The 22,006-nt window shown below is 53.8% G+C and overlaps 8 protein-coding genes and 1 non-coding gene across 9 annotated transcripts; 6 read left to right on the top strand and 3 right to left on the bottom strand.

The window, feature by feature from the left end:
- Window positions 1-371: 371 nt before the first annotated feature.
- Window positions 372-443, bottom strand: PV07_03146. Its single transcript has one exon. It is a non-coding gene; the product is annotated as a tRNA-Met (tRNA).
- A 339-nt stretch (window positions 444-782) lies between these two features.
- On the top strand, window positions 783-2,655 carry PV07_03145 (uncharacterized protein). Its single transcript, XM_016389815.1, has 2 exons — window positions 783-1,567; window positions 1,617-2,655. The coding sequence occupies exons 1-2, from the start codon at window positions 1,063-1,065 to the stop codon at window positions 2,348-2,350; spliced, it is 1,239 nt and encodes a 412-aa protein (XP_016251717.1). The 5' UTR covers window positions 783-1,062; the 3' UTR covers window positions 2,351-2,655.
- A 1,532-nt stretch (window positions 2,656-4,187) lies between these two features.
- PV07_03144 (uncharacterized protein) lies at window positions 4,188-4,499 on the top strand (the record flags this gene model as incomplete). Its single annotated transcript, XM_016389814.1, has 1 exon — window positions 4,188-4,499. The coding sequence occupies one exon, from the start codon at window positions 4,188-4,190 to the stop codon at window positions 4,497-4,499; it is 312 nt and encodes a 103-aa protein (XP_016251716.1).
- A 55-nt stretch (window positions 4,500-4,554) lies between these two features.
- Window positions 4,555-6,247, top strand: PV07_03143 (uncharacterized protein). The gene has a single exon (XM_016389813.1). It carries the CDS (start codon window positions 4,625-4,627, stop codon window positions 6,098-6,100), a length of 1,476 nt encoding a protein of 491 aa, XP_016251715.1. The 5' UTR covers window positions 4,555-4,624; the 3' UTR covers window positions 6,101-6,247.
- On the bottom strand, window positions 6,059-7,873 carry PV07_03142 (uncharacterized protein). Its single transcript, XM_016389812.1, has one exon. It carries the CDS (start codon window positions 7,789-7,791, stop codon window positions 6,277-6,279), a length of 1,515 nt encoding a protein of 504 aa, XP_016251714.1. The 5' UTR covers window positions 7,792-7,873; the 3' UTR covers window positions 6,059-6,276.
- A 289-nt stretch (window positions 7,874-8,162) lies between these two features.
- Window positions 8,163-10,351, bottom strand: PV07_03141 (uncharacterized protein). Its single transcript, XM_016389811.1, has one exon. The coding sequence runs from the start codon at window positions 10,323-10,325 to the stop codon at window positions 8,280-8,282; it is 2,046 nt and encodes a 681-aa protein (XP_016251713.1). The 5' UTR covers window positions 10,326-10,351; the 3' UTR covers window positions 8,163-8,279.
- Window positions 10,352-15,612: 5,261 nt separating this feature from the next.
- Window positions 15,613-16,979, top strand: PV07_03140 (uncharacterized protein). The gene is made up of 2 exons (XM_016389810.1): window positions 15,613-15,709; window positions 15,759-16,979. Exons 1-2 carry the CDS (start codon window positions 15,667-15,669, stop codon window positions 16,871-16,873), a joined length of 1,158 nt encoding a protein of 385 aa, XP_016251712.1. The 5' UTR covers window positions 15,613-15,666; the 3' UTR covers window positions 16,874-16,979.
- Window positions 16,980-17,200: 221 nt separating this feature from the next.
- On the top strand, window positions 17,201-18,827 carry PV07_03139 (uncharacterized protein). Its single transcript, XM_016389809.1, has 3 exons — window positions 17,201-17,371; window positions 17,483-17,747; window positions 17,903-18,827. The coding sequence occupies exons 1-3, from the start codon at window positions 17,278-17,280 to the stop codon at window positions 18,129-18,131; spliced, it is 588 nt and encodes a 195-aa protein (XP_016251711.1). The 5' UTR covers window positions 17,201-17,277; the 3' UTR covers window positions 18,132-18,827.
- A 53-nt stretch (window positions 18,828-18,880) lies between these two features.
- PV07_03138 (uncharacterized protein) lies at window positions 18,881-20,756 on the top strand. The gene is made up of 2 exons (XM_016389808.1): window positions 18,881-19,464; window positions 19,520-20,756. Exons 1-2 carry the CDS (start codon window positions 19,318-19,320, stop codon window positions 20,450-20,452), a joined length of 1,080 nt encoding a protein of 359 aa, XP_016251710.1. The 5' UTR covers window positions 18,881-19,317; the 3' UTR covers window positions 20,453-20,756.
- The last annotated feature ends 1,250 nt before the right edge of the window (window positions 20,757-22,006 follow it).

Here is a 22,006-nt window from a genome sequence, read left to right as displayed (position 1 = left end):
GGAGCGGATTATTCCAAACCAGCCACGATGATAGCCGTGTTGAAAATGAGAATTGAGGCAGAAATTCTGACTAGGGTGGATTTGCCTCTATGGCAATAGGTTAGTGTAGGCTGGACGTACCAAGTCCTCTGCTCGTACCTCCGCTGACCGGATTGTCTACAAGTAGATGAAGACTTTTACTGGCCAAACTCTGATGTCTTGGCAGCCTTGTGCTTCTCCGCACGCATTCCCCGCACGCACTTGCACAATGCGAAATGTGCCTCGCAAAACGTCTCGGGCATCTAACGACTCTTGGATGACTCAACGGGATCAAAAATAAAGCCAATATTTTTTTTTATGGATCAAAAATGGTAGCCATAGGGCTTAAAAAATAGCAACGCTTGGTTTCGATCCAAGGTCCTCCGGGTTATGAGCCCGGCGCGCTTCCGCTGCGCCACGTTGCTTTGTGTGACGATTTGTGAAAGACTTTTGGCGTTACAAGAATATATAGCACCTTTTTCTGCTAGTGGGTCTGTGGCCTGCCAAGGCTTTTTTTACCTCTAGTGGCTGTCGGCATCTTAGTTCTTCCGTCGGGCTTGGCAACTCCCTCCATCCCTCACGTTCTCTTACCCATCACCCGATGTTCGATGATGTGCTTTGTCAGTCTTTACCACTAAGGTTGGTCTTATGATCCAGAATGGGATCGTATCCGTCCTCCAGACCGGCAATTCCCCGTCTCTACAAAAGGACCCTCAGCATACAGCTCGTCCGCTTCGGCCGATTTATGGCAAATACGATGGAGTGTCGAGCTCTGCAAACTCCTAAATCGGATCGTGGATGCTTATTCTGATCCAGACAGATGTATCTCCGTGCTACTAAGAAGTCACTGAATGTTCTCCACCTCCCTATCTGGGTGTGTACATGGAGGCGGTTTGGAGACAAATGGTGCCAATGGATATTTGCCCCTTGTGCAGAGTCCTGCTGCGCCTGGCTCAATGTACATGACCACTCTATACGAGGTGGTTGTACGATTGTGGTGAGGTGATGTTTTGGGGAACATTGTACTTAGGGCGACAAATATAAATGTGGGCGAATCATGAAGAACGGTATGTTGGCTTTCATCTGCTGTCTATTTACTCGAGTAACCACGAAGGCTGCACTACAACAATGTCGACCAACTTCCACGCCCTCGTCTTCGGAGCATCTGGTATATCGGGATGGGCCCTGGTGAAAGAAGCTCTGAGCTATCCCAGTCCCGCCACTTTCAGTCAGGTTACCGCCTTGTCCAATCGACCCCTGTCGATCTCAGATGCCCAGTGGCCTAACGATCCACGACTTCACCTGGCCAGCGGCATTGATCTCACTGCCACGGTCGACACTGTTGTTGAGGCGCTGAAGGAAAAGGTCTCGAACGTCGCCACTGTTACCCATGTCTTCTTGTTTGTCTACCTTGACCCAGGGAAGGACAAAAAGACGCTCAAGGAAGTCAATACCAACCTTATCAAAACCGCGGTGGAGGCTGTGCAGAAGGTCTCGCCTAACATCAAGAGCTTCATCCTACAAACGGGAGGAAAGGCGTATGGAGTGGGTATGTTTGATTTGCGCTGCTCCTGGGACTTGACTAATCATCATTGCAGAACGCCCGGATGTCGTCAAAATCGTGCCTCCGCTCAAAGAAACGTATCCTCGCGTCCCGAAGCCGATTGCGGACGACATCTTCTACTACTCACAATATGATGTTCTTGATTCTCTGTCCAAGGGAGCCTCTTGGACCTTCACTGAAATCCGGCCAGATGCCATGATTGGGTTTGTGCCAGGGACTAACGTCATGAATATGGCACAAGGCCTGGCCTTCTACCTCAGCCTGTATCGCGAGGTCCATGGAGCTGAGGCCAAGGTCCCATATCCCGGTGCCGAGCATGGCTATCGTCACAAACACACCGACACATTTCAGGACATTGCAGCAAAGATGGAAATCTATGCGGCGTTGAACCCAGAGAAGTGCGGGTCTGGAAAGGCTTTCAATGTGGCAAACGGCGACGTGGTGACCTGGGCTGATGTATGGCCTGGGATTTGCGCTTACTTTGGCCTTGAAGGAATTGGTCCTCAGGGCACTTTCGAACCACCAGCGGAGTTTGTGAAGAAGCACTCTGAAGCCTGGACCAACATGGTCAAGAGAGAAGGCCTCAAAGCCAGTCGATTGGACTTGTATTACTGGCCTTTCATGGACTTTTTGATGGACAAGGCGTTCTTTGATCGCCAATACGACCTGAGCGCCGCCCGAGCCGTCGGATTCAAGGAAACGATTGATACCGTCAAAGCCTATGCGATTGCTTTTGACAGAATGAGAGCGGCCAAGATCATCCCATAGGTAGGCAGAAGGACGATATGATGGTATGAAGCTGCTGGGGGCGGCTGACCGGCATGTGTGCCTCAGCTTCCACGTCGGTCTTTCTCAACCGGCTAGCACTGTGAAAGTCACTCATTCTACTCCGAAACAAGCACTCTCTTTGTGAAGGAATAAATCAATCCATCGGCCCGTTGTGGAAAGCAACAAGTTCAAGCTTCGCTGTTGGGGGCTCACCTCTAACTATTCAAAAGACCATGATTTTGTCATTACATTTTATTTCTCAATGTGTTGATATGCTGTGACGTCACAGCCACTTTGTGCTGCTCGTCGTCCGTCACCGTCTTCATTGTTGTGTATGCTATTTTGTTGTTGTGGATTGCATAGACAAGATGTGGAAGAACCAAAACAGACGCTGCCGGTGTATAGGTTGACGATATCGACCATGATTATTCTCCCAGCGTCCACCAATATACTTGCACTGCGGACCTTTTTTGACCAGCTACTATCGCTCTGGCTCTCCATCCAACCCTATCGACATGAGCACTGCATGGGAGGGTCAGCGAGATGAGGAGAAATTGCATTCTCGGCCGATGCAGGAACAGCGGCCGGTGACGAGAGAAAGACTGAATCACTTCACATGGGCGTGGTTCTCGGCGACCATGGCCACCGGTTCGCTAGCTAATGTCATCTACCAGACGCCATACAAATTCCATGGCTTGATCACAGCCGGCAAAGCCATCTTCATCACTGATCTGATCATGTTCGTATCCTTCACAGCAGTGATAACGCGGAGATTCATTGTGGCGTCCGGTTCACTTAGACGATCGTTCATCCATTCTGGAGAAGCCTTCTTCGTTGGCACATTCTGGGTCTCGGTCAGCCTTATCATCCAGGCTGCGGACTCATATGGTCATTACGCTGGTTGCGGCGTCTGGCTAGACACGGCGATCAAGACATGCTTCTGGGTGTACTGCGGCTTTGCCCTGCTCTTTGCGATTTTCCAGTACAACCTCCTGTTCGTTACTCAAAGGATCAATATCCGAGGGATGACGCCGGCCTGGATCTTACCCGTGTACCCTCTCATAGTCGCCGGTCCACTGGCTGGGGTGGTGCTGCAAAACCAAGAACCTGCGGCCGGGATTCCTATTTTTGTCGCTGGAGTTACGTTCCAAGGGCTAGGGTGGATGGTCACCATCTTCCTTTACGCGATTTGGGTCATTCGTCTGTTCGTTGCCGATCTTCCAATGCCATCTCTGCGGCCTGGCATGTATGTCGCAGTTGGGCCGACGGCATATACTGCAGCAGGCCTGGTCATGCTTGCCGAACGTGCACCGTCCATCCTCCCGGCTGAGTTTCTAGGTGTCCAAACTGTTTCGGCACCCGAGGTTCTCCGCGTCACTGGTAGCATTGCCGGAATATTTCTTTGGTTGCTTGCGTTTTGGTACTGCGCCATCGCCACCATCTCCGTCTTCAATGGGATCAAGACTATGAGTTTCACACTCACGTGGTGGGGTTTTGTCTTCCCTAACGCAGGCCTTGCGCTTGCCACGACTGCAATTGGGATGGTGCTGGATAGTCCTGGTGTTAAATGGGTCAGCAGTGCTATGACTGCGATATTGTTCGTGTTGTGGCTCATTGTGGGGTTTGCGCATGGTCGAGCGATTTGGAAGGGCCAGATATTGTGGGACGGTAAGGACGAAGATGCCTGAGTGGCTTCATATATCATTTATTTATCTATACACAAGTAATCACAACAGAATATTGGGGAGCTTCATGAAGGGAGTGGGGGACATAAAGAGGAGGACGCTGGTCAACGGTCTTGACTGCGAGGTGGTCGTCGCGCCTCCTGGACGCTCCGATGATCTCTTTGACCGACGTCTACTGTCATCTCCTCGACAAGGGCATCATCTGTTATCCAGGATACCTTGCGGAGGACCAATCGACAACTCCAGACTCCGCAGTCCATGTCCGCGCCGCCATCACCGGCGATTTCCGGCAGGCCACACGCAGCCTTGAATCCTTTGACACAGCTTCTCACGCCGAGCTGAGCATGTGGAAGCGCCTCACCGCTCGGCAAGCAATGCGATTGGGGCCTAGCAGTGCCCCGCGAATCCCCTCGCTGATCCCCTTCGCTTCGCTGACGAATCTCGTCGACCTGGCCTCGGATTGAGCTCAAACCAGGCCCTCAGGGATCGACCTCAGCTGAAAGCTGCAGCTCTAGCCCCGTGGTTCTCATTCGCTGTCAATCGCATCTTGGTCCCTTTTTATCTCTATTCGTCATCCCCAAGAGCGCCCATGAACTTCCTTCCGTCCTTTCGAAAACCTCGACGACAACAGCGGCCGCCCAACATGGCGCCCCCCGTTACTATCCGCAATGTCAGCAACAATCCGCTAACTCTGGTGCTGGTTGAGCATTTCGATCCTGCACCAGACGAGGGCTTTCAGATGCAAAATGTGACGACGTCGTTGGCGCAAATCACCAATGGGCTGGGCCTAACGAACAACACCACCCGCAAAGCGGTACCCCAGATCCCTGCGGACGCGAAGCCCTTTGCGACGCGAGAGGTTTCGATCAAGCTGCCGCCGTTCACGTTAGTGCCTACGGACATCAAAGCAGTCATCAACAAGCCCAATGAGCGGCTTCGATTGACTTTCCAGACGGAGATGGGAGGGAAGCATCAGATGTACTGCCCTGTGCCGACGGCCGAGACTGCATCGCTCGTGGCTCTGGCTCCCAATCCCAAGTTGCGCTTTACTGGCATCTTCCTGCCCGACACGTCTTTCGTGGCTCTCTACAACACCTCCCACATGGAAAGCTGGATGAAAGACCTCCCGGACCACACCCCGCTCGGCGTCCTCTCAGTTCCCGGCACCCATAATTCGCCTACACACTACCAGGCGGCGCCGTCGGTGCGTTGTCAGGCGGTGTCGCCCAAGGAGCAGTTGAAGAACGGCGTCCGCTTCTTCGACATCCGCGTGCAGGTGCCGGAGCCGTACGACCCGAACTCGGACAAGCTGATGCTCGTGCACTCGTCGTTCCCCATCTCGCTGACGGGCGCCAAGCACTTCCGCGACCTGTACAACCAGATCCTGGAGTTCCTCAAGGCGAACCCCAGCGAGACGCTGATCCTGTCGCTCAAGCGCGAGGGCACGGGCAAGGGCACGGACGAGCAGCTGTCGCGCATCCTGAAGAACCACTACACCAACCCGCGCGAGTGGTACACGGAGCCGCGCGTGCCGGCGCTGGGCGAGGTGCGCGGGCGCATCGTGCTGGTTCGGCGCTTCGTGCTCGAGGAGCCGCTGCGGCACGAGTGGAATGGGCGCGGCTGGGGCATCGACGGGCACGTGTGGGCGGACAACACGCCCAACTCCATGTGCCCGTCGGGCGACATCTGCGTGCAGGACTTCTACCAGGTCATGGAGAAGCCGTCGATCGAGCAGAAGATCGCCTACGCCTGCGACCACCTCGAGCGCAGCGGCTGCTGCCTCTTCCGCGGCCAGAACGTCGGCGACAAGAAGTACCCGCTGTACATCAACTTCCTGAGCGCCAGCAACTTCTGGAACGTCAACTGCTGGCCCGAGAAGATCGCCGCCGAGGTCAACCCGGCCGTCGTCTCCCACCTGTGCCAGAAGCACATGATCGGCAACAACGGCCACGTCAAGGACGGCGACTGGAGCACCGGCATCGTAGTCACCGACTGGGTCGGACAAGGGGGCGATTGGGATATTGTCCGGTGCATTGTGGGCATGAACGCCAAGTTGATCAGCTAGAGACATTTTCCGATAATATACCATACTATTTTGCTTGAAACAACCATGACATTAGCCCTCGTGGGAGCTTCGGCGTCTTGATCTTAAATACTAACGTTGTAAAAGATATTTTACGTATCACAGACGTTTTCAACCCCCCCAAAAAGCTCAAGGATATAATCTATTCCTTTTTTTTATTAGCTCATATCGACAACCATTGTCCCCGGCTCCTCGAGATATTTCTGCACCACCTGCGCCATCCGGGCCATTGTGGCGCCGTCGACGACCCTGTGGTCCGCGCTCCAGCTCAGGTTGACCGTCTGCGCGGGCCTGACGGTCACGCCGTCCTCGGCGAAGACGGGCACGGTCTTGACCTTGCCGATGCCCATGATGGCGAGCTGGCCCTCGATGATGACGGGGCCCACGACCTCGCCGCCGATGTTGCCGATGTTGCTGACCGTGATGGTGCCGCCGGTGAGGTCGTCGCTGCCGAGCTTGCCCGCCTGCCCGAGCTGCGCCAGCCGCTGGATCTCCTGCGCGACGGACGCGATGGACCGCCCGTTGACGGCCTTGACCACCGGCACGACCAGCCCGTTGGGCGTGTCCATGGCGATCCCGACGTTGTGCACCGACCGCATCATCAGCTGCGGCTTCTTGGCGTCGCTGGCCAGGTCCAGCCGCGCGTTCAGCAGCGGGTACTGGGTCATCGCCAGCGACACGGCCTTGACGATGAACGGGAGGTACGAGAGTTTGGGGGTCGTCGCCGCCGGGTCGCGCGCGGCGTTCAAGCGCCTCCGCATCGACGCCAGGTTTGTGATGTCGATCGTGTCCGAGTACAGGAAGTGCGGGATGCTCAGGGATCCCGTCATGCTCTTGAACATGGCTGCCTGGATCGGCGTCAGCCTCTGCGCGGTCTCGGTCTGCTTCGTTTCGATGCTGGGCTTCGATGGTGCAAATGATGCGGGTGCAACAGCAGCGGCAGCGGGAGCTTGAGCCGAGCGTTGCTCGAGATATCGCTGCACATCCTCCTTCAACACGCGGCCGTCCTTGCCTGTGCCCGTGATGTCTTCAATCGCGATTCCGTGCTCCTTCAACATTCCCCTGACGGCTGGAGTGGCCAGAGAGGCGAATTTGCCTAGTGCTTTGGGCGCTGCAGTAGAAGGAGGAGGAGCCGACGTGTCTTGCTCCTTGGGCGAAACGACTCTGTCACCACCACCCTCTGCCGCCTGCTCCTCAGCCGCGACCTTGCCCGGATCGTCCTGAGCCGGAGCGGCGGGGGGTTCCACCTCCTCTTGTTGTGGTTCGTCTTCATCCCCTTCCACCTCGATGTCGAGCATCGCGTCACCCACCTGCACGACGGCATCCTGCGGGAAATGGATCTTCTTGATCACACCGCTGTACTTGGAGGTGATTTCGACCGAGGCCTTGTCGCTCTGCACCTCGCACAGCGGGCTCCATTCCTCGATCGGGGCCCCCTCTTCCACGAACCACTGGATGATCTGTACCTCTTTCACCCCTTCGCCAATGTCTGAGAGCGTGTGTGTTTCTATCCTGTCTAATTGGGCCGTCGCGTGGAAGTGTCTGCTGCTGGCGCCCGCGCGGAGGAAAGGGGTGTATGTTCGAGGGAGACGGGCAGGACGCGTAGCCAGGCTTTGGCTCCGTGCCAGCGTCTGCAGCCAGCGCAGGGCTTGTGGTGAAGGGACGTACTTCATGGTGCAAGCCTGAGGGTCAATTGTCCAGAAGACATCGAGCGACTCCTTCTTTTTCGTCCAGGTTTTTTGGGGGGGCTTCTCGGGCACTGCAAGTATTTGAGCGAGGTGAGATGCTGGAGGCCAACCGCGGATAACCGAGAGGCCGAGTTGGTGGACGATGGGTGCGAAATCGGAGACCCCGCCGCCTCCCCAGGTGGAGTAGGCGATGACAACTGAGGAGTTGTACCTAGACAATGACCGTCTCGTCTCGTCTCGACTCTTCTGCCTCGATGCTGTCGTTCTACATGGCTAAGACACAGTGATGGGTCGTGAGCCAGGATCGCCCGGACGATGAGAATTGCAGCGGATGTACAGCGTCAAGACTTCGTGGATATCAGGTACAATGTGGTCTGAATAACCATGAGATTCACTTAGAGATCTCATAACAATAGAAATTCTTTAGACGGGAGGGACATCGCTCCCACAATCGACCTTGTACTCTGCTTCGACTAGGCACCGCCCTCGGTGAGAACCCTAGTCCAGTCGAACTTCCTCCACGCCTTTCTAAAACCCTCGACTCTACTATCCGTCCCTCGATGCCATCGTCCTTGCCTCTTGATCACATCTGGTTCTAACCCAAGCATGCCGCCAATGATCTCTCGCGCAAATAGATCGCCCCTGGGCCACCGTTCCTGGTCCTCCACTACATGTCCAATCCCACCGTCCAATTCGAACCAGACGTGGAAATATGGCATTTCTTTCACCAGGCTCCTCCGGAACGCCAGTTTACCCAACCCCCCAGTCTTGGCCTTTGCGAGGGTGTCGATGATCTTTTTGTGTTGAGACCACTCGTCTTCCGTGCTCAGAAAAGCTTCTTTGAAGAACGCGGGGGCGGTTTCTCCCAAGCTGTAAGGAAGCGGGATGACACAAAGAGCGGCGTGCGGCTTCCGATGCGGAAACGCAGCATTCTCGTAGAAGATGACGTCGCGTCCTTGGTCGTGGTACATGCGCGTGAGGGACTTCATGAAGTTGCGGATCTCTTCCCATTCGTCGTCGTCGCATTCGAGGAGGTTCGTGCGGTGCTCGGTCGGCACGATCATGGTCGCTTGCGGCGACAGTTCCGGCTCGGTTGGGAGGGTGAGATACGTTCTAGTTGCGAGTGAAACGACAGGAGCAATGGGGGGAGTCTCCGTATCTTCGTGATGGCAGAGCGGACAATTCTCCAGGATCTTATTGAGTTTCTGATACTCGTTGATGGCCACATTGCGGAGGTTGATTTCGGACTTGTGGACCCGCTTGGCCAGCTTTTCGGCATTCTCGTCGAGGTAGTCAAGATCATTGTCGAATTTGGCGTCCTTGGCAATCCTCTCTGCCAGTCGTAGACCCTCGCCTCCTTGCTGTCCCCGGCTGCGACGTTCCTCTCGGACCATGTCTTCAATGCTCATGTCTTCGTTCTCCTCGACCTGGCCGCGCTCTGCTCCACGGCGGTTCTGCACTGCCTTGACTTCATTCCGAGGCGCGGACGAGAGCATGCGATTGTCCATGGCAGAGAGAGTGATGACCGTGGGATCCTGTGATTCGAACGCAGCAAGCGCATCATCGTACTCCTTTTCTAGATCTGCGGCTTTGGGATCTTTCCGGATTTTGGCTCTCATGAGTTGAGCCTTGAGTTTGTTGAGTGCCGTCTGGTCGATTTTTGGGGTAGAAGCAGTGGTTGCCGGAACAGGCATCTGCTCGAGCAATATGTCAGGGCTGGTCTCGGTTTCACGCGGATGAGGTTGTCTGATGCCAGCGTCCATCTTCCGCTCCTGGAACAGCTCTCCGCTAGGCTTGTCCTTGCCTACGTAGCCATCGCCATAGGTCTTGCGGCGATCCAGTTCAATCTTTTCTTCCCTCGCATCGTCGAATTCTCGGAGGCTGTCATACCGTTCCAGGGCAACGTCTTCCACCTTGCGACCTGTCTCTTCAGCTTGCCGGTATACGGCTTTTAATCTGGTCATCCGCCATTGGGAGCCAGCATCTCCAAAGCTGTAATCAACTTCATGGGTGGCGGGTTCGGCTTCGAGGTCATTGACGGGAGTGCCGTTCTTGAGATCGCGCAGGTGATGGTTGAGTTCTCGCTCGTGCATCTTCAGCCCAAAGTCGGCTTCTAGAGAACCACTCTTCGGCTGCAGCGACGGCTCAGGTCTCTTTCTCTGAATGTAATCGATATCAAGCGCCGAAGGGGCCTCCATCCACGAATCGCGCTTCAATTCCCCCGAACCCGAGCTGGTTGCAGGTTGCTTCTCCTCTTCTGTCTCATCCTCCTCTCGACTTCGCCTGCGGTGGTGGTGTCTGTGTTTATGTCTGCTTTCTGATGCGTCATCGTCTCTTGAATGTCTCGTTCTCTTTGACCGGTGCCCATCTTCGTCATCGTAATGCGAGTCGTGATGTCGAGAACTTCGATGGTGGTGTCGGTGCCGGTGATCTGATTTTTCATGTTCTTTGCGCCTGTCGCGCCTCTTCTCCGTCTCTTTCTGCTCTGCCAGCTCTCTCTCGAAGTCTTCTAGCGTCATTCTGACTAAGTGTGGTTGGATGTGTTGGTTTGGTGGTGTGAATGAGCGTCGAGGAAATCTCCAAACTGCGGGCAAAAAAAAACTTTTCGTCTGACGAGGAATTCCGACCCAGCCAAATGTAAATGACCAGACGACCGAAGATTTTCAGAACATCACTCAACGGCTCACTCAACTCCTCAGCAGAGCCAGAAGGGCTTTAGGCTTCGAGGGCCTCGAGCAGACAGCATGATTCCCATTCCCTACCCTTCACGAAAGCGTCCTACCAAATGCGGGTATGCGACATTCACAGTAAACCCTGCGCGAATGAAGCTACGGGCGTCTTCACTTGTGGATCTGGTCACTTCTATATCCAGAGATATGAGAAGGAAAATATGACGGCAACCAGCGTAAGGATCTCAACTTTATCATTGTCTGGGAACACTATAGCTTTCAACCCTAAAGAAGATTTTCGGTACTTCCGACCCGATGCTGCAAAGCAAATATCAGTCGACGCTTCCGCATTGTCCCTCTAACGAGCACTAAGGGCAGGCTGGACCAGATTGCGCTAAAATCACCTTTCTCGCCAATCGATGCAGTCCGCCAACTGTTTGAGTAGGACCAGGTTGCATTAGGCTTAACCGATAGCAGTACAGCTCCAAGAAGTCTGGATGGTGCCACCAGGGCCGAATATCTCCTTGAGGGATTGAATAGCAGACCAAGAACCCATCCCGGAAGAGGCCAAACCACCCAGCGCGAACAAGATCGACGGAACAGTGTAGTACCAGCTCTTGCGAAGACCACGCATGTATCGCGGCCAGCCCTCATCATGACGAGTGGTAACACCGGTATATGGGTCGAAGCCCTCGCCAGGCAGTGCAGCAGCACTCTGGACGGCCCAGGCCACGTACATGATGGCGGGGATACTGTAGGTGAAGTTGAGACTGAGAAGGCCGCCGATGAGATTGGTGATGGCGGTGAAATTGGGGACGGAAACAGCAAGCACCAAGGCAATGATCCAATACAAGGGTCCCAGGGCTAACCAGAAATAGTATCCCTTCTTCGTGCTGATCGGCGGCAATCCGCAGAGCTCCTGACCAACTTCCAGATAGACCGTCTTCATGCCGATATTGAAATACAAGAAGATAGCAAGAAAACCGGTCACCAAGGCCAGGATGTTGCTGACAAGTTGCAGACCGTAGGGGCTGACGACCTGCGTGATGCTGGTGATGGAGTATTGACCAATGTAGGTGTAAACGAAAGCGCCGAAGAAGACATACACGACTAGGATGAATGTTTGAGCAAGAAGACATCCCTTCCAGAAGTCCATGGGATGACGCATCTCGGACAAAAATGCAACGAAGAGCAGCGCCCCTGAGTACGCATAGACGATGGTGTCAATACCATTGAATTGTGCTGCAAACAAATTTGTTGTCTGCTGTTGATATTCGGCAGGTGGCGTGCCAACAAAAGTCTTGACGGGGTCGAACGTTTTCAGAAGGGTTGTCTGGAGAGCGACGGTGGGATCCGGGCCATTCAGTGCAGCAGCGGCACAAATAATGATGAAGCTGACAATATTGAACCAGACCGCGAAATTGCACAACCAGCCAAGGTGTTTCAAAGATCGCAGCCAGCCCGAGGCCATACCGATGACCATGTTGATGATGACGATGGCAATGTAGCAGACCTTGGCATCGGCCAGCTGCGACAAAATCTGTGAGTTGCCCATGAGCACAACGCAGACAGAACACCACATCTGGAAGGCCTGGGCAACGTTGATGAAGTGACGGGTTTTACGACCGAACAGCCGGAAGAAGGGGTCGCCGAAGCTCAACATGGGGTAGCGTGAAGAGTCGAGAGCCAGAAAGACCTTCCAGATCATCAGGCCCGAGGCGGCGGCGGCAATGCCGAAAAGAACGAAAATGCCCACACCAAGCCCGTAGCCACAGCTGGCGAAGACATAAGGAGTCTGACTCCAACCGAGAATGTCGGTGGTGATGAGGTAGAAGATGGTGATCCAGCCAGTTGTGCGGAGGGCACGGGCGGCTCGTCGCCACTCGGCATCCAAGTCGTGGGTGCTTGAAGGCGCAATTGGGGTAATGCCGGTGTCGTTGTTGGCAATAACGGCAGTCCTCTCCTTCTCCTTTTCAAGATGGCCATGGGTACTCTCACTTTGTGTCACTTCTTCATGAGAGCCGGCAATGCTGGAGGCATCTATCTCAGTGCTGTTGCTGAAATAGGCCTTGATGTAACCCATCATGCCTGCGCCCTTGAGCCTGGCCATGTATCGGCGGTATTCCAAGGCCTCCATCTCGCGTTCGATCTTGGCCCAAAAGCTGTATTCCTCAAAGGTCACAGTAGGGTCCAAACGGGCCTGCAGGCCCCAGAGACGTTGGCGGATGCCCGGGTGGGCGCCGCTCTGCGATAGCTGACGAAGTTTATCCGGCTCCTGAAGCTCACTCAACTCCTTGTTGCCTGTGCTGATGGCCATTGGCCCGGTTGGTATGATCGACATCTTTGGCGATGACCAGGCGACGCCGAGGTCGCACAGGAGAATGAAAAGAGTTTGGATAGAAGTGAGAAGAGGAGGGAGAGTGGGAAATCACAGTGGTCGCGAGCTTGCTTAAGTATGGCAAGACAACACACCTGCCGAACAGGTATTGGTGGCGCTTGCCATACCAATGTAACTGGGATGCCCTCGCCAACAGGGAGGCAAGCTCGACCCGGGAATAGAGCCACATGTCGGCTTCCACCACATGCAAGGATTGGCATATTTTGGAGGGCTGGGGTAGGATTGCCACCCGGCAGCCATTCGGGTCGCGATTTGGAGGTCCAGAACGATTTGACCGGACGAACGAAATCACAGGCTGTTATCGAAGGGAAGAAACGATTCACCGGCTGGAACAGATACCTAGGTAGGAGCGCGGCCGATCAGTGGCAACCGAACACATGCCCCATTGATCCATGGACGAAGTGGCACGAGGTATCGAGTACTGCTCCACGAGCGAGCTGGTCCAGAGATAACGGTGCACAGCAATGAACTTGCAAGAACAACGAGATTGACTGGGGTAGGAACAGAGATGTGAACAGTATTTCTTACCCAGTCAGGCAGGTGCGCATGGATTGGCATCCTCGTATGTGGTGCTGGTCCATTTGGCTTTTCGTTTGACGCCGTGGCTCAGCACTACTACGAATAGCCTGGAAGTCCGTTTAGTCTCAAAGGGATTTAAGCTTGTCCAAGCAATCACCAAGCAGCCAGTGAGCGGCGACCAAGCTTTGGACAAGCAGCCGCTAGAAACCACCCGGGATCCACTAAAGATCCACCGGCAATCCACCATGTATACGCCCCTGGTCGCTTGTTGATAAGAGCAGCGCTCGAGCTTGCTCAGGAAGGTGCCATTGGCAGAAACCCGGTGACGCCGTGGTCTGTGCAGCACTAGATCAATTCCACGATGCCACCTTCAGGTACTACAATACCCACTGATCGGCATCGAAGCTCGATGGAATCCCTAGAACCGGCGGGCAGATCTGATAGCGACCGCTCTGTCAGGTGAGGCGCTCCTCAGACGCCTTCCAGATTGAGCGTCGCTAGCACGATTCTAATCTTGCACAACTCACCAGATGCCCTATCACAAACCTTATCGTCGGATTCACGGAACGGAGAGGAACATTTGGAATCTTCCCACTGCGTATTCTCGTCGCCCAGGCCCATCTTCAGGCGAGAATCTCGAGAGTGGCGGCGGATTGTCCTCAAGGCAGGTGTCCAAGAGACTGGTTGGATTCATTTGGAGAGTTCGGGTCTCTCCGAGGTATCGAGACAAGTCAAGATTATCAAGTGATCAAGCCATCCTTCCTCTCTAAGAACAAAGATTATTCTCATCACTTGCCTGAACAGGATACTCGATTACAGACTCTCCAAGCCGAAGAGCAGTCAGCACTTGCAGCTCAGCAGTCGTCCGGTCACAGGAAGGATCAATTCCATGGTTGCCCTCGCAAAGCTCGCCTTCAATGAAATGCCTCTGCTGTTCTTCATCCTGGTTATGGGGCCGGATATTCTCGGCCGGTCACCCTACATATCATCACGCCCATGAATAGAATCCCCACCGATGTCGTGCTCCTTGTCCGCTACGCTGTTCATCATTGTCACGGAAGACTGCCGTGGCATGGGAACTCGGTTAGCCATGTCATCCTTTGGCGAACAGAGCACATCTTCTCTCAGCTCTGGAGTTCGGAAAGGCGGAACGCAGGACAATTGACAGCTGTCTTGGCCTGAACTTTGAAAAACACCAAACTCGGCAATTATAGACTGGGTGCCAAATTGGGGCGTTTCGCCCCCCACCAATGCAACCACACAAATCTAAGATTTACCGCACGCTAAAATTTGAGATTGTTGTATCGTATCTCTCATGTGCTCTGTTGGCATTCTGCTAAGTCTAAAGAAACAGCATAGACAATAGAAAGCTTCGGACAGGTGGAGTGCGTGTAAAGGCGGGAATAATGCTGTGCTGCCGGCTGAGATTGTAAGCGGTAGGAGTATTTGGGTTTCTGCGGCACGGAGCGAACCCCTGTCGTGACGATAACTGCGTGAGATTTCGAGAAGTCTTGATATTCATCGGCATCTGCTTGTGCGAACGCCGAAAACGAATCAGGTTCGCAACGTTAGAGCCTGCGGTCTTTCCATCAGATGTTCTGGAAGTCGCTATGTGCGAGCACCCGTTGTGTTCGCCTAGCGCTGATCGAGACAATCACGTTGGTCTCGGCAGGGTTGTCTCCTGCCCGCCTGGTGGAGCTGGATTGATAGACAAGATTGTATTGCAGAATGAACGGAAGAGATCTTATCGTGAAGAGAGAAGCCCACGAGGAGACAACCAGAAGATAAGGAAATACAATGCCCCGGAGAGAGTGCATGGAACACTGCTTTATGATGTAAAATTTGATCTGGGGAAGGACGTAAAAAACTGCTGGAAGGCCGGCATACTAGAACTGTCACAATACTCGCCTCACGATGTCGTCATGTCGAGGGTTTCCGGATGCTAACTTCCAGCACGTCTGTTGAAAGGTGTGTTTTCTCTCTTGGTCAAGTACTTTTCAGGATGGCGCCCAGATGAACCGCGAATACCTCGTAGATTGTGATTGTGTCAAAAGCGTAGTGCCAGTAATTGTAATGACAAACCTCAGTTTCTCCGCAGTCACGTGCAGCGGGGCCTGTAAGAGCCGAGAGAGAGCTTAGGGCGGCATCGGCTTCTTCCCGAAGAGGGCGAAAGCGCTTGGGAATTTTACAAAAGTTGCCAGACTCATTCAACGTGATCGGATTCCCTCTGTCTACATATAAGCATCTTCATTACCACGGTTCTGATCAGGCATCATGGCGACTTCTCCCGTCGCCGTCGTTTGCATTGGCATGGCTGGTATGGCTACTAGAGGAATTGTGATAGATAAGTTCTAACAGGTCATCAGGATCCGGCAAAACTACCTTCATGCAGCGCATCAACAATTACCTACATGTCAACAAGAAGAAACCATACGTACTCAACCTGGATCCTGCTGTGATCAATGTTCCGTTCCAGCCCAACATCGATATCCGCGATAGTATCAACTACAAAGAAGTCATGAAGCAGTACAACCTTGGTCCCAACGGAGGCATCCTGACATCTCTGAATCTCTTCGCAACCAAGATCGATCAAATCATAACTCTACTTGAAAAGCGAGCAAATCCGCCGGCCGACAGTAAAGTACCACCACCGAAACATTTCTTGGTGGATACGCCGGGCCAAATCGAGGTCTTCGTATGGTCTGCTTCCGGCAGCATTCTCCTCGAGTCGCTTGCATCCTCCTTCCCAACTGTCATTGCCTACATCATCGATACACCGCGCACCTCATCCACATCCACATTCATGTCCAACATGCTCTACGCGTGCTCGATACTGTACAAGACAAAGCTTCCAATGATTCTGGTGTTCAACAAGACGGATGTGCAGGATGCAGAATTCGCAAGAGAATGGATGACGGATTTCGATAAATTCCAGGAAGCTCTCAATGAAGAGCAGAACAAAGGTGTCTTTGGTGGTGAGGGTTTCGGTGGAGGGAGCGGCTACATGGCCAGCCTTCTCAATAGCATGAGTCTTATGCTGGAAGAGTTCTATTCTCATCTAAACATGGTGGCGGTCTCGAGCATGACCGGCGAGGGTGTCGACGAATTCTTTGAGGCTGTCGAGGAGAAGCGCAAGGAATTCGAACGGGACTATCGGCCGGAGCTGGAGAGGAGAAGGAAGGAGCGCGACCAAGAGAGCGCCGCGAAACGAGAACACGACTTGACGAAAGTAATGAAAGACATGAAGATGGACTCTGAACCAAAGGCAGGAGACCAAGCCACTTCAAAAGATGAATCTGATAATGATGACGACGACGACGAGCTTGTTGATGCAGACGATTTCCCCGACGCAGAACGAGACGACGATGAGGAAGGCTTGAAGCAACGATACAAGAACGCCTTGCGTGAACAAGGCATCCAAGTTGATGATGATGATCCAACAGTAGCACGATTGCTGGCAGAGACACGGCGAGCGGGATGAGTGGTAGAGAAAAACAGAGGATGTTTATGAAGAGTTTTCGCATTAGCATAAGATACCCAGGCCCGGAGTTGGGAGATAGGAAATTGATTTTGTTCATGCCACTGAACGCGACTCTGCACCTGCATTTTGAACAACTTACAAATGTGATCCCGTAGGATATGAGATTCTTTCGCAGATTCGTTGGTCAAGAAAATTCAAGTACGGCATCGTTTGAGCGAGCCTCGTGGCGGCCCGCAAGGCTGAGGTGCCCCCTCTCAAAATGCCAAGCCACGCACAAAACCAGTAGGGCTTGGCACTGGGCCTGCGATTTTGGGAATTGGGGAATTTCTTGAAAGTGCGGTTTTCCCGTGCGAGACGACTCTGCGTATCCCTCTCACAATCAATCGCCCACACCGCTGCCCAAGATGAAGTACATCTTCTCGCAAGAGCAGCTGGTCATCCCAGAGGGTGTCAGCATCCACATCCGCTCACGAATCGTCACGGTCGAAGGTCCTCGAGGTACGAAAGACAATACCCATGCCCACCCGGAGAGAACAATGGGAAAAGACACCTGCATTGCGAGGGCCGAACTCGAAAGAGAAAGAGACTAACAGGCTTTTTGTCGCACAGGCAAACTCACCAAAGATCTCTCTCATATTGCCGTCACCTTCACGGTCGGAAAAAACAAGCAAGGGCAACAGCTCGTTCAGATTGAAATCCACCATGGCCAAAGAAAGAACGTCGCCGCTCTCCGAACCGTCAAGTCGATTATCCAGAACTTGGTGATCGGTGTGACCAAGGGATACAAGTACAAGATGCGATACGTCTATGCCCACTTTCCCATCAACGTCAACATTGAGAAGAATCCCGAGGGCTTGTTTCACTTGGAAATCAGGTAAGAGCAGGCAATTTCCCCTCAGCTTTTCTTCGCGCACGCCGACGTCAAAAATTGCTCGAAAACAAGAGGAGGAAAGAAAAATCGCTCAAATGGCATCTGGACAAAAGAGAAGCAGACCGAGCAAAATGCTAATTGTCATTTGTTATGTGTAGAAACTTCTTGGGCGAGAAGATCGTCCGACACGTTACCATGCACGACGGCGTCACCGTGGAAGCCTCGAAGGGTGTCAAGGACCAGATCGAAATCACCGGCAATAGCCTTGAGAACGTGTCACAATCCGCCGCCGATATCCAACAGGCCTGCAGAGTGAGGAACAAGGATATCCGAAAGTTCTTGGACGGTCTGTACGTGAGCGAACGGGGCAACATTCTTGAGGAGTAGAAGGCGGACTTAATCACCTGCTGCATTGATAGCGTGCTTGTGGTTGTGGGTTGGTGCGGAGGGGTGGTGGTCGTGGTGGTCGCATGGGAACAGGGCCGTGAAGCGCGGAAAGACAGCCTTCTCAAACGAAACGCAGCATGCATGATGGACAAAAGGTGGAGGCGTCATGATCTTGCAAAAATGTCCCGCTTGCACGCTCTCAGAAGAACAGTCGTCTTTGCAAGGGAAGTGCCGAAGAGCCCTATGTCCTCTCTGCCCTCCGCGAGACGTTCAGGACCCGGCGAAATGGTCTAGACGAAGAAATCAAAACAAGTTTCAGAGTTCTGTGATTTGAGCAATCGAAGGAGATCTCTTCTTTACAGTTACTTGTTTTCTATTTGCGTGCTTGAACATATGGTGGGTACGGTCTGACAATCTCTGCCTGTTCCTTGGACTGAGAAGGAACCTTGACTGGCACCAGCCTTGGTCAACGTTCTCCGATGGCCTTAGCAACCGTCTTCAAAGAGTGTAGGATCCAGGAGGAGGGAGTGTCTATCACCGTGGTACATACCCTCTGCACTGTAACTGCCCTGATCGCCTGAGTTGCCGAGTCTCCTATTCAAGCCAGCACAGCCAGTTTGTCCATCATTGACCAGCCAGGTAAGTCTGGCCTTCACGTGCCCAACTACGACTGTTTTGGAACAATTTCTAGCCCAGGTACTCCTGAGAACAAGAATCTAATCCTTTCATCTTCATTTAATTACAGGGGTACACACGACGCCTTGGATTCTAATCTTTTTCAGCATCCGCTCGCCCTCCATCGCCAATTGGACCACTGGACGCTGATCGAGTACGGGAGTGAGATGAAGCGTTGTATGACAGCGTGGCGACCCTTAGTTTAGGTCAACGTAACTTCTACCCTTTTGGGACCAGAACGGCATCGGACATCGTGTCGGGATTGCCGGCCTACGCTTCACGCACACATAGTGGAGGGCTTGGAATAGGGAATGCATTCCTCGGGTCGTTAACTCCTCCAGCACTTCATGGACATGACCTGAATTATCTCCGTGAGGGTCTTGTCCAGAAGAAGGACACGACCGTCATATAAATTGACCGGCGGGAACCATGTCCTCCAAGACGTCCAGCCAGAACGCGAACTGTTACATTGCACGACAGTATCACACACATCGATTGGACTTGGAGCAACATGACTGCAGTCACTCACGCCGAATTTCACGCTGACACCGAGAGCTTGGACGTTGCAGACGCCTTTGCTGGATCGATTCGTGGAAGAAGCATCATCATCACGGGCGTCAATAGGGGAGGGATTGGCTTTACTACGGCTCAGGCATTTGTACGAAAATCACCCTGAATTGGTCACTATGGCAAAAGCTAACGGTGGCCGGCAGGCTTCTCAATCCCCCTCCCACATTATCATCACTGGACGTTCCCCGACAAAGCTTCAGGAAAGCATCGAAGCTCTGCGGAAGGAATATCCCAGCGTGCAATATGTTGGGCTCAAGCTGGACCTGTCGAATCAAAAGTCCGTCCGCGAGGCAGCGGCCGAGGTCCTGGCCATGAAAGACGTTCCCACGATTGATATTCTGGTCAACAATGCTGGGGTGATGCTGATTCCGGAGCGAACACTCAGCGTGGATGGGATCGAGATGCACTTCGCTACCAACCACGTCGGCCACTTTTTGTTCACCAACTTGATCCTGCCCAAGCTGATCAAGGCCGCAGAGGGGAGGCCCAAGGGCGCCACGCGCGTCGTGAACGTCACCTCGTCGTCCCCGCTCTCGGCAGGCGTCCGCTTCAGTGACATCAACTTCGAACGGGCCAACAAAACTCTGCCAGACGACGAGCAGCCGCAGTACGAGGCACTCAAGAACTGGGGTGAAACGGACCCGGAGAACAAATCGTATTTCCCGCGCGAGGGATACAACCAGAGCAAAGTGGCCAATCTCTTGTTTTCGATTGGGTTCAATGCTCGCTATTACGACAAGTACGGACTCTTGAGCTTAGCCGTCAATCCAGGGGTCATCGCAACGGAGCTACAACGACATTTCTCGCCTGAGACGGCCACTGCGCTCCAAGCGTGGGCGAAGAGTGGAGCGGTCCATATGAAGACGCAGGGTGCGGGAGCCGCCACGAGCTTGGTGGCTGCCACAGATCCTGGGCTGGGGCTGCCAGTGGTCAAGGACGGCAAGGAGAACTACGGAGCGTACTTGAGCGACTGCCAGATCAATGGCGGGGCAAATGCTCGCGCCGTGTCGAAGAGCAACGCCGACAGGTTGTGGAAATTGTCTGAGGAATTGGTAGGAGAAGAGTTCCCTCAGTAAGGAGAGAAAGGTCAAAAGGGGTGTCTCAATAGACTGTCTTGATGATTGGTGTGGGTGGCGGATTCCTGTGAAGTCGTGATCGAAAGAAGAGGAAACTCCAAATGCCTTGATGGACTCGAGTTCCAACACGAGACCGGAATCGGGACATGAGCCGGATGCAAGGCTGACAGTGGGATTCCTGCTTCCCCGTGGCTTGATCTGTGGTTGAGGGTAGGGGAAGACATAACAGGACCAGAGAAGGCAGCTCCCAAGATTATTGCCATTCCCCTCTAGTCTTTGCTAAGTGTTTGGTGTTTACTCAAAGACCATGGCCAGCAGGTCCAATCCCCCAGCGAGTTCTGCAGAGGATCAGCTACGAAGCACTTACCACACCTGTATCGTGGGCAGCCATATACTGCACTTTCACGGGTGAGAGCTCTCTCTATACCATCTCACCCATCTACGATCGAGTTGTTCTGAAACCTCATTCCAATCCCAGCGTCCTCGATGCGTATGGCCATGTCTCTGCCCGGCACCCGACCGACCCAACCCTCTTCCTCATGCCCTGCAACCTGGCCCCGGCCAACGTGGTGTCGCACGGGGACATAGTCCAGTATCGCATTGCGGATGCTTCGGCGGTCGATCCCGACGCCCCGCGAGGCTACGTTGAACGCTTCATTCACAGCGAGATCTACAAACGGTTCCCCGACGTCCGCGCGGTGGTCCACAGCCACGCCCCAGAGATCCTGCCCTACGCAAACACCGCTGTGCCTCTGCGGCCGTGTGTACACATGGCGGGGTTTCTCGGCAAGTATTTATTCCGTGTTTTGATTGATCAGTCAGTCGCCTGCCCAGAGAAAGCGTTCGACTAACCAATACATGGCGATGTTGGCCCACGACAGGCGAGGGGATTCCGACCTTTGACATTTCCATACACTATGCTCCGGACGATGTTCGAGACCTGCTGATCCGCAACGTGAGACTTGGGCGCGACCTCGCCGAGTATCTCTCCGCGTCTGCCACGGGAGCTGCTTCCCCGGCCCCCGCCCCGGCCCATCCGGTCGTGCTCATGCGAGGCCATGGGTGTACGGTCGTGGGGTCCAGCGCCCAAGAAGCCATCTACCGCGCCATCTACACGAAGCAGAATGCGGCCATCCAATCGGCGAGTCTGGGCCTCGCACGGTCCGGTGGAGAGCAGGTCTCGGGGACGGATGTTCAGTATCTAAGGGAAGACGAGTTGGCAGATACCTTGGACATGAGCCGGCACGGATGGGTGAGAGCCTGGGGATTGTGGCTCCGCGAGGTAGAGGCAGCCGGGCTGTACAGGTACTCAGAAGAGTGAACAGACATCTGCCAACAAATTGTGCGCGACTTTCTTCAATGGGAAGGAAAAGCCACTCTGACGGATCAATCTCCTTTGCTTTTTTTCCAGCTACCTAAGCACCCGACATATTGATATCTGCTGGCGTGGACCGATGTCTAGTCAATTCGCCCCGTGAACGTCGCTGCATTCCTCATCAAGCCCAGCGACTCCACCATGGGGCGGTCATTGATGGCCACCAGGAACGCCGCCTT

This window comes from Cladophialophora immunda (assembly GCF_000835495.1).
Source record: "Cladophialophora immunda strain CBS 83496 unplaced genomic scaffold supercont1.2, whole genome shotgun sequence".
In the NCBI taxonomy this organism is placed as follows: domain Eukaryota; kingdom Fungi; phylum Ascomycota; class Eurotiomycetes; order Chaetothyriales; family Herpotrichiellaceae; genus Cladophialophora; species Cladophialophora immunda.
The sequence above is the reverse complement of the archived record's forward strand: the minus strand, read 5'-3'. Positions and strand labels throughout refer to the sequence as shown.

What these genes read in the sequence shown, in the direction of transcription:
- PV07_03145 (XM_016389815.1), top strand. Translation starts at nt 1,063, where the DNA reads ATGTGGGCGAATCATGAAGAACGGTATGTTGGCTTTCATCTGCTGTCT. An exon ending in AGGAAAGGCGTATGGAGTGG is followed by an intron (nt 1,568 to 1,616) that starts GTATGTTTGATT and finishes TCATCATTGCAG; the next exon opens with AACGCCCGGATGTCGTCAAA.
- PV07_03143 (XM_016389813.1), top strand. Translation starts at nt 4,625, where the DNA reads ATGAACTTCCTTCCGTCCTTTCGAAAACCTCGACGACAACAGCGGCCG.
- PV07_03142 (XM_016389812.1), bottom strand. Translation starts at nt 7,791, where the DNA reads ATGAAGTACGTCCCTTCACCACAAGCCCTGCGCTGGCTGCAGACGCTG.
- PV07_03141 (XM_016389811.1), bottom strand. Translation starts at nt 10,325, where the DNA reads ATGACGCTAGAAGACTTCGAGAGAGAGCTGGCAGAGCAGAAAGAGACG.
- PV07_03140 (XM_016389810.1), top strand. Translation starts at nt 15,667, where the DNA reads ATGGCGACTTCTCCCGTCGCCGTCGTTTGCATTGGCATGGCTG. An exon ending in CGTTTGCATTGGCATGGCTG is followed by an intron (nt 15,710 to 15,758) that starts GTATGGCTACTA and finishes ACAGGTCATCAG; the next exon opens with GATCCGGCAAAACTACCTTC.
- PV07_03139 (XM_016389809.1), top strand. Translation starts at nt 17,278, where the DNA reads ATGAAGTACATCTTCTCGCAAGAGCAGCTGGTCATCCCAGAGGGTGTC. An exon ending in CACGGTCGAAGGTCCTCGAG is followed by an intron (nt 17,372 to 17,482) that starts GTACGAAAGACA and finishes TTTGTCGCACAG; the next exon opens with GCAAACTCACCAAAGATCTC. An exon ending in TTGTTTCACTTGGAAATCAG is followed by an intron (nt 17,748 to 17,902) that starts GTAAGAGCAGGC and finishes TGTTATGTGTAG; the next exon opens with AAACTTCTTGGGCGAGAAGA.
- PV07_03138 (XM_016389808.1), top strand. Translation starts at nt 19,318, where the DNA reads ATGACTGCAGTCACTCACGCCGAATTTCACGCTGACACCGAGAGCTTG. An exon ending in TTACTACGGCTCAGGCATTT is followed by an intron (nt 19,465 to 19,519) that starts GTACGAAAATCA and finishes GGTGGCCGGCAG; the next exon opens with GCTTCTCAATCCCCCTCCCA.